The sequence below is a fragment of the Melanerpes formicivorus genome, unplaced genomic scaffold (genome assembly GCF_026170545.1).
Source record: "Melanerpes formicivorus ecotype bairdi unplaced genomic scaffold, bMelFor1.0.p_v2 SCAF_17, whole genome shotgun sequence".
Classification (NCBI taxonomy): domain Eukaryota; kingdom Metazoa; phylum Chordata; class Aves; order Piciformes; family Picidae; genus Melanerpes; species Melanerpes formicivorus.
In genome coordinates this window covers 15,138,101-15,155,891 of record NW_027142369.1, presented here as the reverse complement: position 1 = coordinate 15,155,891, position 17,791 = coordinate 15,138,101, and the positions used below count along the sequence as shown (strand labels likewise).

General features: G+C 47.2%; 1 protein-coding gene across 5 annotated transcripts in view; it reads right to left on the bottom strand.

The window, feature by feature from the left end:
* FERMT2 (FERM domain containing kindlin 2) overlaps positions 1 to 17,791 on the bottom strand; it is a 68,712-nt gene that overhangs the window by 29,989 nt on the left and 20,932 nt on the right. For all 5 annotated transcript variants that reach the window (XM_068149067.1, XM_068149069.1, XM_068149070.1 and 2 more), the window contains one exon: positions 13,391 to 13,624. In XM_068149067.1, coding sequence (XP_068005168.1) covers positions 13,391 to 13,624 — 234 coding nt within the window. The remainder of the gene's footprint in view (positions 1 to 13,390; positions 13,625 to 17,791) is intronic.

The following is a 17,791-nucleotide window of genomic DNA, read 5'->3' as shown; positions in this document are numbered from 1 at the left end:
TGCTTCAAACTTTCAGTAAACTGCTGGTGGAAAAGATGTTTGCTGTTGTTTATGATTAATAAGTGTACAAAGGGTCTTGAAGCATGTTTTGAATGGAGTCAAGCTTGGCAAACATGGTGTTTAGTTCCTGTAGCCAAAGCAGAGCCTGTCTCGGGGTGTAAGGGCTTACAGATGGTAGGACTGCAGCTAATTGGAAGCTGGGACAAGAAATTGCTCCAGAAACCCACTTCCTGTTTTCTGGCTCTAAGAGCAAGTGAAAGATTCTTAAAGTATCCAAGTGGTGTAGAAAAATTAAAGTCTATTATCTAGATTTGGGATTTCTACTACGTTCCACTGGATCTGGAAGAACTCATCTGCTGGAGCTCTTTATCTAGTGGTAAAACATCTACCCAGGGTTTGACTTCAGCCAAGGGCTTGTTGTGATAGGATGAGAGCGAACGGATTGAAGCTTGAGAAGGGTAGACTTAGACTGGGTATTAGAATGAAATTCTTTAAAGTGAGGGTGGTGAGACATAGGGACAGGATGCCCAGGGATGCTCCCTCCCTGGAGGTGTTCAAGCCCAAGCAAGCTGGTCTAGTGGAAGGTGTCCCTGCCCACGGCAGGGGGGTTTGAACAAGATGATCATTAAGGTGCCTTCTAACCCAAACCATTCTATGATTCTGTGATTCCCACTACAAATTCTCCATTAACTATTTCATCCACATTTTCTTCACTGAAAGGGTTTTTCTTCACTGAAAGAGTTATCAAACACTGGAATGGCCTGCCCAGGGCAGTGGAGGAGTTGCCATCTCTGGAGGAGTTTAAACAGTGTGTGGACCTGGCGCTTAGGGACACAGTTTAGTGCTGATCTTGAAGTGCTGGGTTGAAGGTTGGATTGGATGATCTTGAAGGTCTCTTCCAACCAAAGATATTCTGTGATTCTGTGAAGCCAAGCTGCTCCTGCTGAAGGTCACTTTGAAGGAAAATGGGTCAGTGAAATGTGGGTGGATCAGGATAAGTGACCTGAACAAGGCTAATGTGTTGACTCTTTAATTGATGCATTGGTGAGGGCTGTGTTTGCTTTCAAGCAGACTTCTTGTCTGTACACACGAGACAGATGGCACTGGCAACATCTACCAGAAACTGCTGCAAATGATCCTTCTAGCATTTTGTTTCTATTCACTGTGTGGGTGCATGAAAACACAGCTACCCAGCCTCTTACTCGGCACCCCTGGCATTGCTGGTGGCAGAAGCCATCTGCAACAACATGCAGCATGCTCCATATGGAGGCTAGAGTGCTGCACAAAATCTGGTCCAAACCCATTTCTCAGCTGGATTAGAGCAGAAACCCTTTGACATCTCCTCCAGCCCACGCTGGGCCAGCTGCAGCCGAGCTGTGAGGCTGCTGCAGCTCCATGTGCACGTCCAAGCAGAAGGGCTTCATCAAACTTAAGGCATTTGTTGCCCAGAGAAGTGGTTGAAGCCTCATCCCTGGAACCATTCCAGGTCAGGTTGGACGGGGCTCTGAGCAACCTGATCCAGTTGAAGATGTCCCTGCTGACTGCAGGGAGGTTGGATTAGATGACCTTTAAAGGTCCCTTTCAACCCAACGTATTCCATGATTTTATCAAGTGAGGGAAATGCCCTTTGGCAACAGGACCAGACACAAGGATTTCATGGGAGGCATTTCAAAAACGCGACCAGGAAGGCGGCTGTTGACCTCCAAGAGAAATTTTTCCAGCTGTTGGATGGAGCTATTTTACTCCCTACACGATCTTTTCCATCTGCCAGCAAGAGCCTGCTTGTGCCTGTGTTGTCTCTGTCTGAAGACAAATCCATGGCCATTTTTTCCCCCTATGTAATCCCTCATTTCTTGTCCAGCCCCTACATAGCTCACTCAGCCCAGCTGTGCCCATTTATCTCCCACACAGAGACAAAAAACAGAGCTGGGATGAAATCCTTTTTCACAGGACACCACATTGAGTGCTCTGAGAAAAGTGGCTTTAAAGAAAACTATCTGCCTTGCAGGGCATAAAATTCACAATTCAAGCTCCTTTGCACTAAATCTACCAAATAAATTGTGCAGCTGCTGCTACTTTAACCACCAAGGTGTGGTGTCATAGGAAAGCAGTTGTGGTCAGAAATGGGACCAAAATCCACCATGTCTCGGCATGGAAACAGAGATTCAAGAGTGGTAGGGTTGGAAGGGACCTCTGGAGACCATCGAGTCCAACCTCCCTGCTAAAGCAGGGTCACTCACAACAGATTGCCCAGGATCACAAAGTCCAGGTAGGTTTGGAATCTCTCCACAGAAGGAGACCTCTCTGGGCAGCCTGCTCCAGAGCTCTAGCACCTTCATACCAAAGAATTTTTTTCCTCCTATTCAGATGGAACATCCTAGGTTCCAGTTTGCGCCCCCTGTCCTATCACTGGGCACCACTGAAAAGAGTCTGGTCCTATTTTCTTTGTAAATATTACTAAGATCCCTGACATACACAACACAGCATCATCAACTGGAAGGGCTGGGTAGGGACCTACTTCCCTCAAAATAAAAATTATGGGAAATCACAGTAGTTTTAATATTCAGTTTTGATAGATAAGGAAAATTGATGTTCCAAACAACGTCTCCCAGTACCCATTTTTCCACCTAACTGCTGGCTGTGTAAGATGAAGAAATTCCCCTCAGGTCCTCTTTTTTTAGTTCCCCAGAGGCTGGATGGCCTAGTTAGCCCTGGAAGCATAAAACCTCCATTATTTCACTTGTAGCACAGACAAAACTTAGGGGAAATCCTCTCTTTAGTGCTGATCCAGTCACACTCCATCAGGAAATGTGTTTTGAAGTGGGACATCTCTGCACTGGATCACATCTGTCTTGAAGCAGTGACTCATAAAAATTACAACCTTTGAGCATGGCCATGATGCCTTTTAGGAAAAAGAGACCTCAAACCATGTTTCTCTCCCACTTCAGCCTTTAAGAACATAAAATTAGGGTTTTTTTTCCTTCAGAATGAGTCAATCCAGTGGATCGTGTTTCCTGAAGTTACAGGATTCCTGAGTTTACAGAACGAAGTATCCAACTTATCTTCAACATAAATTCACTCAAGATAAAGTTTTGCAAAACAGACCAGAGGCAAAAAACCCCTCCACCACAAACCCAACTGACCCACCAAGGATTATGTAACTTTTCAAGTGCCTGGAGATAAGAGCGTGGCTGTACGGAAGGCTGGGCAGTGTCGGACGGCGGAGCAGCTCCTCACCCCCCTAGTGTACTAGGTTCATACATTCAGAACATTTTATTATATGTTCTTCAGCTGCCTGAGTGCTTAAATATTTATTTGGGCTAAAGCCAAGTTCTCCACTTGCTGCCTCAGGCTGTGCAGTTATGTCAGGACATCCCATAAAAGCCTCCTAAGATGCTTGAATGCCACAGTCTGTGGGCTGACTGTGGCAGAGGTTTTGCCAAAAAGAGTAGATTTAGACTGGATATCACAGAATCACCAAATATTAGGGGGTGGAAGGGACATCAAAATATCATCTAGTCCAACTGCCCTGGCAGAGCAAGATCACCTAGAGTAGGTGACATGGAACACATCCAGGCAGGTTCGGAAACTCTCCACAGGAAGAGTCTCCACAACCTCTCTGGGGAGCCTGCTCCAGGGCTCTGGCACCCCCACAGTCAAAAAGCTTTTCCTTATGTTCATGCAGAACCTCCTATGCTCCAGCTTGCTTAGAAAGAAATTCTTTACAGTGAGGGTGGTGAGACACTGGAACAGGTTGCTCAGGGAGGTTGTGGATGCCCCAAGGCATCAAGGCCAGGTTGGATGAAGCCTTGAGCAACCTGGTCCAGTGGGAGGTGTGGAAGGGGGCTGGAACTAAATGATCTTTAAGGTCCTTTCCAACCTAAACCATTCTATGATTCTATGAAATTCAGTGTGGAAAACAGGAGTGATTTGTTGACTTGCCACCACAGTAGCAAACTCCAAAACCACCTGAAAGCTGAGGGCAGTGGAGTTTGCAGTGACACAATTTCTTCTCCCTATTATCAGCTGATAGAACAAGAGGAAATGGCCTGAAATTGTGCAGGGGAGGTTTAGGATGAACATCAGGAAACACTGCTTTCCTGACATAGTGGTCAGACATTGGAACAGGCTGCCCCAGGGAAGTGGAAGAGTCACCATTCCTGGAGGTGTTCAAGAAATATGTGGACCTTACACTTTGGGACTTGGGTTCATGGTGGTCTTAGGTTGATGGTTGGACTTGATGTTCCTTGTGTCCAACCTAAACCTCCCCTGGTCTAACCTGAGGCGATTTCCTCTCATTGCATCACTTGTAAACTTGGGAAAAGAGGCTGACCCCAACCTTGCTCCACCTTGCTTTCAGGGAAGCTGTAGAAAGCAGAAAGTCTCCCCTCAGCCTCTTTTACTCCAGGCTGAGCAACCTCAGTCCCTCAGCTGCTCCTCAGAGGCTTGTGCTCTGTATTCTTCACCATGTGTTAGACCTTCTAATATATCAGATGTGGTGTCATATTTTTCGTACGGTCACAGTTGTCTTAGGTTGAAGGTTCGACTCAATGATCTTGGAAGTCTTTTCCAACCAAAACAATTCTATGATTCGTTGTTTGCTGCTTGCAAATGCCGTCCGTGTGAGTGCTACCCAGAGCCAAACCCAGGGAAGGACCCAGGATGAGGAGGAGGCAGACCAGATCAAGGCTAATAAAAAGGGCTGCTGGATGGACAGAGACAGCATATGCTGAATGTCTGGATGGGTTTCTTCTGGAAGCAGGATGAAACCTCCACATTCCAGTTACTGAGGTGCCTCTCAGAGCAGAGACAGCACTTCCGAGTCTTGCCACTGAAGTGTCTGAACTCAATTAAATAAAGCACCCCCACCGAAAGAACAAGAATCCACTTACATCCTCAGCCTCGCACCATAAAGAGCAATCACAATCATCTTCAGGAAGGCAGCAGCAACAGCTTTGCCAACATCTCCTAATGTCTTCAGGATGGAAGTCTATTTAAAGGGTCTCTGTCAACAGCAGAGTAAGGATGAAAAAATTCACTGACTCACACAGTGACATACAACCTGATGTTACTTGACAGGCAGAACAGGGACCGGGGGGAGGGAAAAAAGGAGAAGACTTTCTTCCATTTTGGTCACTTTGCAATTAAACCTCACTGTTTCCTTTTTGCCGGTGTCTAGTGCTGGTCTGGATCCTACGCAACAGCAGCAGCCGCCCAGCACAGCCAAGGAATAAAAGAGGAAAAGAGCAAAATGCAGAAGTTGGCAGCAGAGCACTTGGGCCTCACCATTTCAAAAAGCTGAGCACATTGCAATTTGGCCGACGCTCTAAATGGTAAGATTTCCTTCCACACCCATCCCCTAGACATATTTAGAAATAGCTGTGCTACTGCCAAACCCCTCTGCTCGTGGCAGCAAACCCTTCCCTGGTATTTCACCCGCTCTGTCTCCATGCCAGCATGTCAATGCCGTCTCCAAGCATCTTCACAGTGCTACTGATCAGCCAGAGACCATCACGAGATCCTGGTGTTGCCCCCTAAGTACCCCTTGAGACACTCACATCTATCTACCATTTCAGCTCCACAGCCTTAAGAAGAAGGACTTGGGGGTGCCAGCTGATGACAAACTCAGTATGAGCCAGCAATGGTCAGTCACAGCCCAGAAGGCCAACCGTGTGCTGGGCTGCATCAAGACAACTGTGACAAGCAGGAGGAGAGAGGTGATTCTGCCCCTCTGCTCTGCACCTGTGAGACCACACCTGGAGCACTGCATCCACTTCTGGTGCCCCCAACACACGAAGGACATAGAACTGCTAGAGTGGGTCCAGAGGAGGCCATAAAGATAATCATAGGGCTGGATCACCTTCCCTGTGGGGCTGCAATAGTTGGGGCCCTTCAGCCTGGAGAAGAGAAAGCTCCATGGTGACTTTATAGCAGCCTTCCAGTACCTGAAAGGGCCCTACAAGAAAGCTGGGGAGGGAGTTTTTACAAGGGCTTGTTATAGGATGAGGGAGTGGATTGAAGCTGGAGGAGGGTAGATTTAGACTGAATATCAGGAAGAAATTCTTTACACTGAGGATGGAGAGACACTGGAACAGGTTGCTCAAGGAGGTTGTAGATGCCCCTTCCCTGGAGATGTTCAAGGCCAGGTTTGATGAGGTGTCCCTGCCCAGGGCAGTGGGGCTGCAACTAGCTGATTCTTAAGATCCCTCCCAGCCCAAACCATTGGATGATGATGATAACTATAGGGAAAATGCTACTTCATCTGTCAGCAGGGTGTGAAGGAAGGAAAAAAAAAATGGTTTGAAGAGGTTCTCAGTGGTGAGGAGTAACTCCAGACAGCTTTGCCCCCATGCCAGGCTTGCCACTCTGTGTGCTAACAGAGCATGGGCAGAGCCCTGGGAACTCTGCACATCTCGTACCAAAAAGTTTCAGTTTTGCAAGGAAAAAACCCAAGAAAACAAAACACAACACAGTAGCTTTTTATAGAAGGTTTTTTGGCAAGGGAGGGTGTGGAAATATTACAAATACTTCAGAAGTCAGAGGACGTTCTGTACTGGAGTGGAGACCATTTATAAAGACAGGAGGGAAAAAAAAGGTAAGGTCATATTCAGTGTCTAGACTGGATGATGGTGCTGCCTTGCTGGGGCTGGGCTTCTATCATGCCATGCCTAAATGCTACCATCACCTTGTCTCAGGTTGCATTTAGTAGCTGGGGGCTGAAGCAAGGGGGGCTGAAGCAAGGAAGACTGACTGCTGCCATCCCAACAGTCTCACAGCCTTGGCCATTTTGTAATTTTGGGCAGGAGAGCACTGGGGAGCAGCCCATCATCCTCAACAGACTTTCTGCATCACATCTTTCCTACCTCAGCCCCCCACAAGCTCACCAGGGAGGTGGTGGAATCACCTTCCCTGGAGGTGTTCAAGAGGGGATTGGATGTGGCACTTGGTGCCATGGTTTAGTAGTCACAAGGTCTTGGGTGACAGGTTGGACTTGATGATCTTTGAGGTCTTTTCCAACCTTATTGATTCTATGATTCTATGATGGGACACACTGTGAAAGGGGGTTCCAATTACCCAGTGTCCCTTGTCCCTGGAGAGCTGAGGATCAGAGTGAGATGGGATTTGGGCATGGAAAGGGCAGCTGCTCAACACAGGATGCTCCACAGACTTTGTTTTCCAAAACAGGTGATTAATTCACACAAAGCTCTTTGAGGATGATGAGGCAGAGCTGGATGTGATGCCCCACCAGCTTCTTGGGAACTAAAAAATAAAACCTGAAGGGCATTTCTTCATCTTGCACAGCCTCAGGGTGAGTAAGGGAGGGAGTAGTCATGAATTTTGGAGTGCTTCCTCCCAGAGCTGCGTCCTTCTAGCTCCAGCACTACTTTCCCCCTCCCAGCTCTGGCACCATGTCCTCCTCCCAGCTCCCACCTACATGAACTGGAATGATGCCTGCTGCTCTGCTCAGGCTGGAGGACAGCACAGATCCCAAGTCTTCACAGCCAGTAGAAGAGAAGGATGAAAGCTTTTACTCCATGACAGCACCCTGCCTTGCCCTGCAGCTCTGCAGCACATGCTGTTTCCCCAGGAGAAGCAGCATCTCCAGGGCAGGAAACGCCGAGGCATGGGAAAAAACCTTCATGCTTGCATCTCACTGTTTGCTTTTCCTCTCCCACGTGCCCACAAAGCAGCAGCAGGCCCAGCCTGGAGTTCCTCACTGCTCCCAGGACACATGGACTTGCTCCCAGGCAGCAGAAGGAGAAAAGAGATGCTGCAAAGAAGCAGCTTAAGGGCACGAGCAGATGCAAGGCATCTGCTGTCTTAGAATCAGATGAAGCTGTTGTGGAGGAAAAGAGGATTTTTCCACTCACAGGATGCTGGGTTAGCAGGAGCTCTGCAACATAGCCATTGTGGAGGGAAAAGGATTTTTCTGCTCATAGTGTGTAGGATACAGAGAATATAGACTGGAAATACAGAATCATAAAGGTTGGAAGAGACCTTTAAGATCAACAAGTCCAGCCACCAACCCATCACTGTGAAGTCCACCACTAAACCAAATCTCCCCCGACATCTACAACACTTTTAAATACCTCCAGGGATGGGGGAATCCACCATTGCCCTGGGCAGCATATTCCAGGGCTTGACAACTCTTTCAGGGAAGAAATTGTTTCCAGTGTCCAACCTAAACCTCTCCTGGCACAACTTGAGACCTTCATGTCTTGTCCTATCACTTGTTACTAGGGAGAAGATACCAACCCAAACCTGGCTCCAACCTCCTTTCAAGGAGCTGTAGAGAGCAAGAAGGTCTCTCTTCAGTCTCTTTTCCTCCAGACTAAAAAACTCCAGTTCCCTCAGATGCTCCTCACAAGACCTGCTGTCCAGACTCTTCACCAGATTTGTTGCCCTTCTCTGGACTCACTCCAGCACCTCAATGTCCTTCTTGGAGTAAGGAACCCAGAATTGAACCCCATAATTGAGGTGTGTTCTGTGCTGAATACAGGGGGGGACAATCACTGCCCTGGTCCTGCTGGCCACACTATTGCTGACCTCATCAAGGATACTGTTTGTTTGATTGGCCACCAGAACACATCTCAATTTTCACACCTCACTGTGGTCAGGCAGGCAACACAAATCTCTGCTGCTCCAGGGGGAAAAAAAAAGAAAAAAAGAAGTGACGTTTTACTTTCTCTTTCCCTGGTCTCTAATTGCAGATCAAAGCTGGCCCTTCAGCCTGGTGTTGCCTGCCAGCAGCTGCTCCTGGGCAAGTTTCCAGGCCACCCTTTGGATGATGGCTGCCCATCCCATCCACCACACCACTCCACTCCACTCCTCTCCTCTTCTCTCCTCTCCTCCTGCCTGCTTTTACAAAAGGCAGTCAATACATGCCATTAACCCAAGAGACTGGTTGCTGTGGGAATCTAGGGGCTGCAGTCCAGGGACTGGGAATGAGATCGAGGTTCTTTCCGGCTTCACACGACCTCCAGGAAAAGTGAGGGATGTGTGAGTGACTCCAGCATCTTCCCACAGCCACCTCCAGGCTAGCCCCTGGGAGCTGAGAGCCATCCTTTGCAAGAACTTCACTGCAAGAGCAGATAATTTCTTTCCAAAGCAACCACATGCTGTGGTAGTGACACCTCTGGGGGCTGCATCAAGGGAACACAAGAAAAGGCACAACCCTAAAATCACAGAATGGTTTGGGTTGGGTTGAAAATCATCTAGCTACAACAGCCCTGCCGTGGGCAGGGACACCTTCCACTAGACCAGGTGGCTCAAAGCTTTGTCCAACCTTGAACACATCCAGGGAGGAGGCACCCACAATGCTCACTGTTAAAGAATTTCTTCCTGACATCCAGTCTAAATCTGCCCTCTTCCAGCTTCAATCCATTCCCTCTCATCCTATCACTACAAACCCTTGCAAAATGTCTCTCCCCAGCTTTCTTGCAGGCCCCATAACTCACTCAAGTCTGTTCCTGTTGGAGTATAGAGGATTTCTAAAAGCAACCAGCTTGAGGCCCAGCAACATGAGGAATTACTTAAATTACTCATTAATCATGCCATATGCTAAAATTACTGAAGTGTGTAATTAAATGCTCCAGGGGCAAAGACAGCAAACACTTAAGGGAAAAGGCTGCGACAGTTGGGGCTGTTCAGCCCAGGAAAGAGAAGGCTTCAGACAGACTTTAGAGCAGCCTTCCAGTATCTGAAGGGAGCCTACAAGAAAGCTGGGGAGGGACTTTTTACAAAGGCTTATAGTGATAGGATGATAGGAGATGGACAGGGGTATTGGACTGGATGATCACCAGAAAACTCTTCCAACTCCTACCACATGGAGATTCTATGATCCTAAGAGAGGGCTGTGTGGAAGAAAAAGGAAAATGCAAGTTCCCCAAAGCTGGGATGACCTCACCACCCTACAGCTTCTCTAAATTTTGGCAAGCTGCAGCAGGCACTGAGGTGTGAGCAGATATCTCCCATGACTTCCAGGAACTAAACACCCTGTGCAAATTCAGCATGACACCTCCAGGACAATTTCACATGGTAGAAAGCAGCAGCCCCTTTAGCCCAGCAAGCGCGTGACCTCCCACCAAGATTAGCTCCTGCCTCCATCATCAGCACTTGTCTCCATACCACTGTGCTTCAGGATGTGGCTGCCCCATGTCAAAGCATCAAGGTCAGACACAGAGATAAAAAGGACAGGTGGTGACTGGGATTTGCATGGAGTAGTGTGGTGTGTGCCCCAGGGAACTTTTGGATATATGTGGTTCAAACACCAAACCAGATAGGATTGTCTTCCCACTGGGAAGTTCTTGTTTTTCAATGTGTATGTATCTCTATATATATTTACACACACATATATAGCCCCCCATGTTTGGACACATTTTACATATATATATATACACACACCCACAACATATACCATATACACCCATATATCAGAAATATATGTTAAAATAAAGAATCCCAGAATCATTTAGGTTGGAAAAGACTTTTAAGGCCATAAAGTCCAATCATTAAGCCAGCACCACCAGGTTATCACTAAACCATGTCCCTCAGCACTGCTTTTAAAGCTCCCCACGGATGGGGACTCCACCATTGCTCTGGGCAGCCCTGATGTAACTTGAGACCATTTCCTCTTGTCCTGTCTCTTGTTACTTAGGAAGAGAGACCGACACCAGCTCATTCCAACCCGCTTGCACACAGCTGTGGAGAACAAGAAGCTCTCCCTTCAGCCTCTTTTTCTCCAGACTGAACAACCCCAGTTCCCTCAGCTGCTTTTCACAAGGTTTGTGCTCTAGAATCTTCACCACATTAGACCTTCCAATGTATTAGATAGGATATCATGTTATACACACACACACACACAAATAGAGGTGTATTCCTCTGTGGTCCAATAAAGAGCTTCCCAGCTCCTCTGGCTCCAGCACTGCTTCCTCCCTGTATCACAAATCCCCTCTGATGCTGAGCCTGTGTAGCTCTGCTGAACATCTGGCTCCCAACAAACAGAAAACCCAAGTCTAAACAAGATTTAGTCACTGTGCTCTCCCACAGTTTTCATCCATCTTCAAATATACCTCGCTGGTAAGAGTCACTAAAAAGAGTGTGAAGTTCCCAGGAAAAATCCTGCTTTCCCTCAAACGAGGAACATGTATTCCGGCACATCAGATGCCATGGGAGTGCAATCAGAAAGCCCTCAACAGATGTGCTCTTGCCTGCTGCAAGGAGCTCCCACCGCAGCTGGGCTGCAGCTATCTGAGAGGCTTTGCTTCCTTTCCACATCTTTAAATATTAGCATTATTCTGCTGCTTTGCTCATAAATACACTGAGAGCCCTGGAGCTGAACAAATAGCTGTTCCAGGCCCATGTAAGGTTCTGGCTGCTTGGTGGGTCACTGGAAGATCTCTCATTAGGTGATTAACTGTATCACAATTTCCTGACGTGACTCACTGCTAGTAAGATTCATCAGCAACCAAAGCGGGAAGCTGTGACCTCACTGTCTAGCATGACATTAAACATGGTGATGGGAGACAGGAGGGGGAAGCAAAATTGACTGGGAATTAGTGCTGGCTAAGCCTTTTCTATTTTAAGGAGAAATTTCCCAATACATCTTAAAAAAGGAAACCAGGAAAGAAACAGCAAAGATTCATAACCAACACTCCACACTGAGCGGACCACAGATGAGCTGGAGGACACGGCGCAACACCGCACATATGGCTGAGCTCTTCCTGCCTCACGAAACAACTGGGTCAGCCAAGAGTAACCCAGGCTGCTTTTGGAGAGCAGAAATAGATTTACTATGGCTGAGGTCGGGTTGCAGGCTCCTTTTAGGCAGGACATCAGTAGAGAGCTCATGCTGAGAGCTAGTTTTGAAGTCCTTGGAGCGAAGTTACCACCTCCTGAGGTTTTTGTTGGGGGAGACAGAAGCATTGGCTTCTAGGATAAGATGTTTGTAGACATGGGTAAAAAGTGATCATAGAATGGCTTGATTTGGAAAGGATCTTAAAGATCACCTAATCCCAAGCCCTCCACCATGGCCAGGGATACCTCCCACTAGACCAAGTTGCTCAAAGCCTCATCCAGCCTGGTCTTAAACACTTCTAGTGATGAGGCATCCACAACTTCTCTGAGTGATCCATTCCAGTGTCTCACCAGTGTCATAGTAAAGAACTTCTTCCTAATGTCCAATCTAAATCTACCCTGCTCTAGTTTTAAACCATTGCTCCTTGTACTACCACTACAAGCCCTTGTGAAAACTTCCTCCCCAGCTTTCTTGTGGCCACCTTCGGGTACTGGAAGGCTGCTATAAGGTGTCCCTGGAGCCTTCTCTTCTCCAGCCTGAACAGACCAAACTCAGACTGCCTTCACAGGAGAGGTGCCCCAGCCAGCTGATCATCTTTTGTGCCACTCCCTGCCCGCAGACCTCCCTCTCCAACAGATCCATGTCCTTCTTGTGTTGGGGGCTCCAGAGCTGGACTCAGAACTGCAGGTGGGATCTCACAAGAGCAGAGCAAAGGGGCAGAAAAGTGGCAGCCTAGAGCAAACCCTGTGTGCCTGGTAGGAAATGATTCATCTTTTCTTCCAGGGCTGCTTCTCAACAAGGGAAAGGAGAATGAGGAGCTGGGGAGGAGGGAGACTTGGTTCCTTCCCTGCACCAGACAGTTTAACAGTGAAGCATCATCGCTTAATCTCTAATATGATTTTCCACTGGAAAAGAACCCACAGAGCTGGCAGGTTTCCTATTTCAGAGTTTGTTTTTCATCCAGCACATAAATTTGCAGGGAAAAAAAACCCAATGACCCAACAGCAGCAGTTTTAACACAAAGCAGGGCTGCTACCACCTCACCCAAGACCAAATTGAGCACAGCAGCAGAATTCAGCACAGAAAATACGTTTCCTCTGCCATTTCCAGTACAATCAGTCACAGTACTGAAGTATTTGCACCTAAAATGTTGGATTTGCAAGGGAAAAAGCACAGACACCCAGTGGTGCCCAAGAGCTGGGTGTCTGAAGCTGAGAAAAGCCAGCACCAGAAAAAGAGGACACAGTCTCAAGCTGCACCAGGGGAAGTTTAGGCTTGAGGTGAGGAGAAAGTTCTTCACAGAGAGAGTTGTTAGCCATTGGAATGTGCTGCCCAGGGAGGTGGTGGAGTCACCATCCCTGGAGGGGTTCAAGAAGGGATTGGACGTGGCACTTGGTGCCATGGTTTAGTCATGAGGTCTGTGGTGACAGATTGGACTTGATGATCTTTGAGGTCTCTTCCAGCCTTGGTGATTCTGTGACTCTGTGTGTGATTCAGTAAATTTATGGGATGAGCAGCTGGCACCCAGGGAGAGGCAGGAGCCAAACCAAATGATGAGCTCCCTACCGGCAGCTTTCGGGACTCGCTACTTACTGAACGTTTTGCAGATGTCGGAAACCGCCTTGAAGACCCTGTCTGAGAAGTTGACTTTCACCTTGACATACTTCATGTTGGGTAGCTGAAGGCGAAGCAGCTTGTGCTGAGGTGTGAACTGGAGCTTGGCATCAGCCTGTATCCCGTATTTGTCCAACGTCCAGTGCGTTTTAAGGAGCCAAGTTTTCTTCTTTTCCCACCACAGTGCGTGATCTGACCAGTCCTTCTTGACATCTAGAACAAAGAAACATTTTACCAGCTAAAACTGGGGCCAGAATGAGCTTTCAAGACAAAAGCCAAAGTTTAAATGGGTTTCACTGAGACGCATCGATCCAAAAATGCTGACAACGACCCTTTTCAGACACAAATAATTCCTTGTATTCGATAACCTCTAGAAGCCAACTCAGAGATGAAAGGAGGAAAGAACCCAAGAGGTTCAAGGATGAGACACAACATGCCCATGGATCACTCAAGCCCAGCAGCATTGCCAAACAAGAAGACAAGTGGGTCATGGACAACTTGATACCTTTGCTAGGAGAGATTCTGCACTGCTTTTTAGGTTCATAGACTCACAGAATGGTTTTGGTTGGAAGGGACCTTAAAGCTCATCTAGTTGCAAGCCCTACACCAGGGGCAGGGACACCCTCCACTAGACCAGGCTGCTCTAGGCCTCATCCAACCTGGCCTTGAACACCTTTAGGGAAGGGCATCTGCAACCTTCCTGGGCAATCTGTTCCAGTGTCTCACCACCCTCACTGTAATGAATTTCATCCTAACATCCAGTCTAAATCTGCCCTCCTCAAGTTTCAATCCATTCCCTCTTGTCCTATCCCAACAAGAACTTGTAAAAAGTCCCTTCCCAGCTTTCTTGTAGCTCCCTTCAAGTACTGGAAAGTTGCTCTATGGTCTCCCTGAAGCCCTCTCTTCTCCAGGCTGAATAGCCCTACCTTTCTCAGCCTGCCTTTTCTGGACCTGATCCTGCAGTCCAATGTCCTTCTTATTAATTACCATTTCTTGGGTTTCCTCATCCCCACCATGCAGGATACTTGCACTACATGAAGGTGAGTTGAGCCACCTCAGCACACACGGAAAGCAGAACCAGAGAGAGGTTTGCATGAAGAAGTACACAGAAATGCTGTGTCTTTAATGTTCATAAATATCTGAAGGGTGGGTGTCAAGAAAAAGGGGCCAGTCTCTTTTCAATGGTGTCCTGTGACAGGACAAGGAGCAGTGGATACAAATTGGAACACAGGAAGTTCCACCTCAACATGAGAAAAAAATTCTGTATTGTAAAAGAGTGCTGGAGACATGGAGGAGGCTGCCCAGAGAGGGTGTGGAGTCTCCTTGTCTGGAGACTTTCAAAATCCACCTGGACATTGTGATCCTGTGTGACCTGCCCTAGGAGATCCTGTTTTGGCAGGGGAGTTGGACTCATTGAACTCCAGAGATCCCTTCCAACACCTTCCATTCTATGATTCTATGATTCTCCAGGTCTTTCAGAAAAAATGGAAAATAAAACTAAAGTTACTTCCCAAAGGAACAACAGCACAAAATCCAACAGCCACATCTCCTTCCAGGAGGGACATAAAACCATGAGCTCTTCCATAGTCATGTCAAAGCTAGAAAGCATTTGGGGAACTAAAGCACAATGATGACTCCAAAAGACAGACACTCTGCAATATTTTCTCTGGAAAATAGTCCAAAATATTTCCCCTAACACCCACAGCCCAGTTCCTGAAAAGCATTTTCCAGTACACCATCCTCCAACCAGCATTAATGGTTAGCTGTCCCCACACGACAGAGGAGAAAGGAGAGGGGGAGGGCATGATCCAGGCATTGCAGCTGCCTTTTGCAAAGCTCTGCTTAGCCCAAAGCCATCATCAAAAAAAATACTGACCAAGGGGGTGTGTCAGCACTGGCAGCAGCAGCCCAATCTCTCATTTCAAAAGAAAAACCAAATGTTTCCACAGGATGTCATCTGGGCAAGGACACAAGAACCTCAAGAGGCCACAAGACAAGTGACAGAAACACTTCTGCTCTCACTGTTGATAATGACAGAGTCGCCAGTAAGTTGTGAACTTACAGACTTGGCACAAGGAATGTTTTAATTTTCATAACAAAACAACAAAAACAAAACAAAAAAACAAAGTGCTTTGCAGGTGAAGGCACTGGTGACAGCATCATTCAGTTCTCAGCTCCAGATTCTCCTAGGATCCTGGATTCAAGACCCCACCTTGAATACTGCATCCAGTCCTGGCGTCCCCATCAGAAGGAGGACATAATACTGTTGGAGTGAGTCCAGAGATTGGCCACAAGGATGATCCAAGGGCTGGAGCACCTCTGCTAAGAGGACAGGTTGGGCAAGCTGGGGTTGTTCAGCCTGGAGAGGAGAAGACTCCAGGGGGACCTTATATCTGCCTTCTAATACCTGAAGAGAACCTGTAGGAAAGCTGGAGAGGTACTTCTCATAAGGGTGTCTAGTGACAGAACAAGGGGGAATGGTTTTAAGCTGAGGGAGAGTAGGTTTAGACTGGATCTTAGGAAGAAGTTCTTCAGTACAAGGGTGGTGAGACCCTGGAATAGGATGCCCAGACTGGCTGCAAATGCCTCCTCTGTGGAGAGGTTCGAGGCCAGGCTGGATGAGGCCTTGGGCAGCCAAGTCTAGCTGAGAGGCATCTCTGCCTATAGCAGAGGGGTTGAAGCAGATTATCTCTAAGGTCCCTACCAACCTAGGCCACTCTGTCATTCTATGATTCCCATAAGAAAACATCAGTTTAACTCAAATCAAAACTGATGTTTATTGCAACAGCTCCTTCCTCTACCCTTCAGCAGCAATGCTTGTACACGGTAGAGCACCAAGCTGGAAAGCCAGGTGCAAACCCAACAGAGCCCAGGGGTTAAGCCTCAGCACAAAACTCACCAAACAGGCTGGAGGTACCAAGGAACCCACTCCAGGACAGACTTCATGAAGATTATCCGCATGAGCCATGTCTGAACTTAATCAAGATGAGAACAGTGTGACTAACAAAGTTTTTTTTTCCCTGCCCCTATCTGAAAATGGGATCTTGATCTCAGTGGTACTGAGAAAAGCCAGCAGAAGTCTTTTTTTTTCCCTTTGAAGTCCTGGTCTGATGGCATAATCACGGAGCCAGAAAGTAGAAATGTTCAGCTAGACTTTTCAGCAGCTTTGTACAATCAAATTAAACACAACCAAATATAGAAAAGCATGCACACTTGCACAAGCCTTGGCTACTCACAAAAAAATCTGAGAAATCATTACAATGGACTTTGGTAATGAAGTCCAACTTCTGCCCTACTAAAAGCTGAACAAATTATGACTGAAAGCGCAGGGGGGGAGGGGGGAGCAGGAAGGAAGGGAAAAATTCATTTTGAATCACTAAGAGAAGACAATTTGGGTTTATGCTACAGATTAACCTTTCAGGCCATGGCACAAATGTGCACAGCATCATCTTTCAACCTGAGTGTAACTAAGACTTTGAATTAACAGGGAGATGTTGGCTATAGCCAACAAGGTAAAGGTTTGTGGCCACCCCATTAAGGTAGTTATATATAAAAGAGCTTGGCAAATGTTTAGCAGCTGACTTGTGGAGTTGAGTTTAACACTAACATGCTGACAAGAAACCTTGGGAGCTTTGCAAGGCAGCTGGTGTGACCCTGGGCTTGGAGCAATCCTTGGTGCGCCGGGGAATGCCAACTGCTTGGTTAAATCTGATCAAAGGTTTATAAATCTCCACCAGGGTCCCAGTTCAGGAGTTACTGATTTGTGGGAGTAACAGCTTTATGATGAGTCATATTCCAGCTCAGTCTTTCCCCATTTAATACTGTCACTTATAGGACTGGCAATTTTATACCATCAGACCCTGGGTAAGTCTTTGAGTGCTGCAAACTCATGTTAGAGAGCCCAGGCCTCAAAATCAAAAGGTCCAAAACCGCATCACAAATTTCAACAGAGGAGTTAGTACATCCAGAAGCTCCTCTGGATGAGTAGTGAGCCATTGGAACAGGCTGGCTAGGGAAGTGGAATATGGTTTAGTGTTGACCTTGCAGTGCTGGGTCAAAGGTTGGATTAGATGATCTTGAAGGTCTTTTCTAACCAAATACAACCTGTGATTCTGTGGTGGAGTCATTGTCCCTGGAGATGTTCAAGAATTGTGTGGACATGGCACTTTGGGGCACGGTTTAACGTCCATGGGGGTTTTAGGTTGATGGTTGGACTCAATGATCTTAGAGGTCTTCTCCAACCAAAACAATTCTATGATTCTATGAAATGAGCTGCACACATTTGCTAGGGTCACAGCAAACTATTCCCAGCAATGCTCCCCTTTCAGGCAAGGAACCTGCCAGGAGAAGGCTGCAGAGATGCGGAGGCTGGAGCCATCA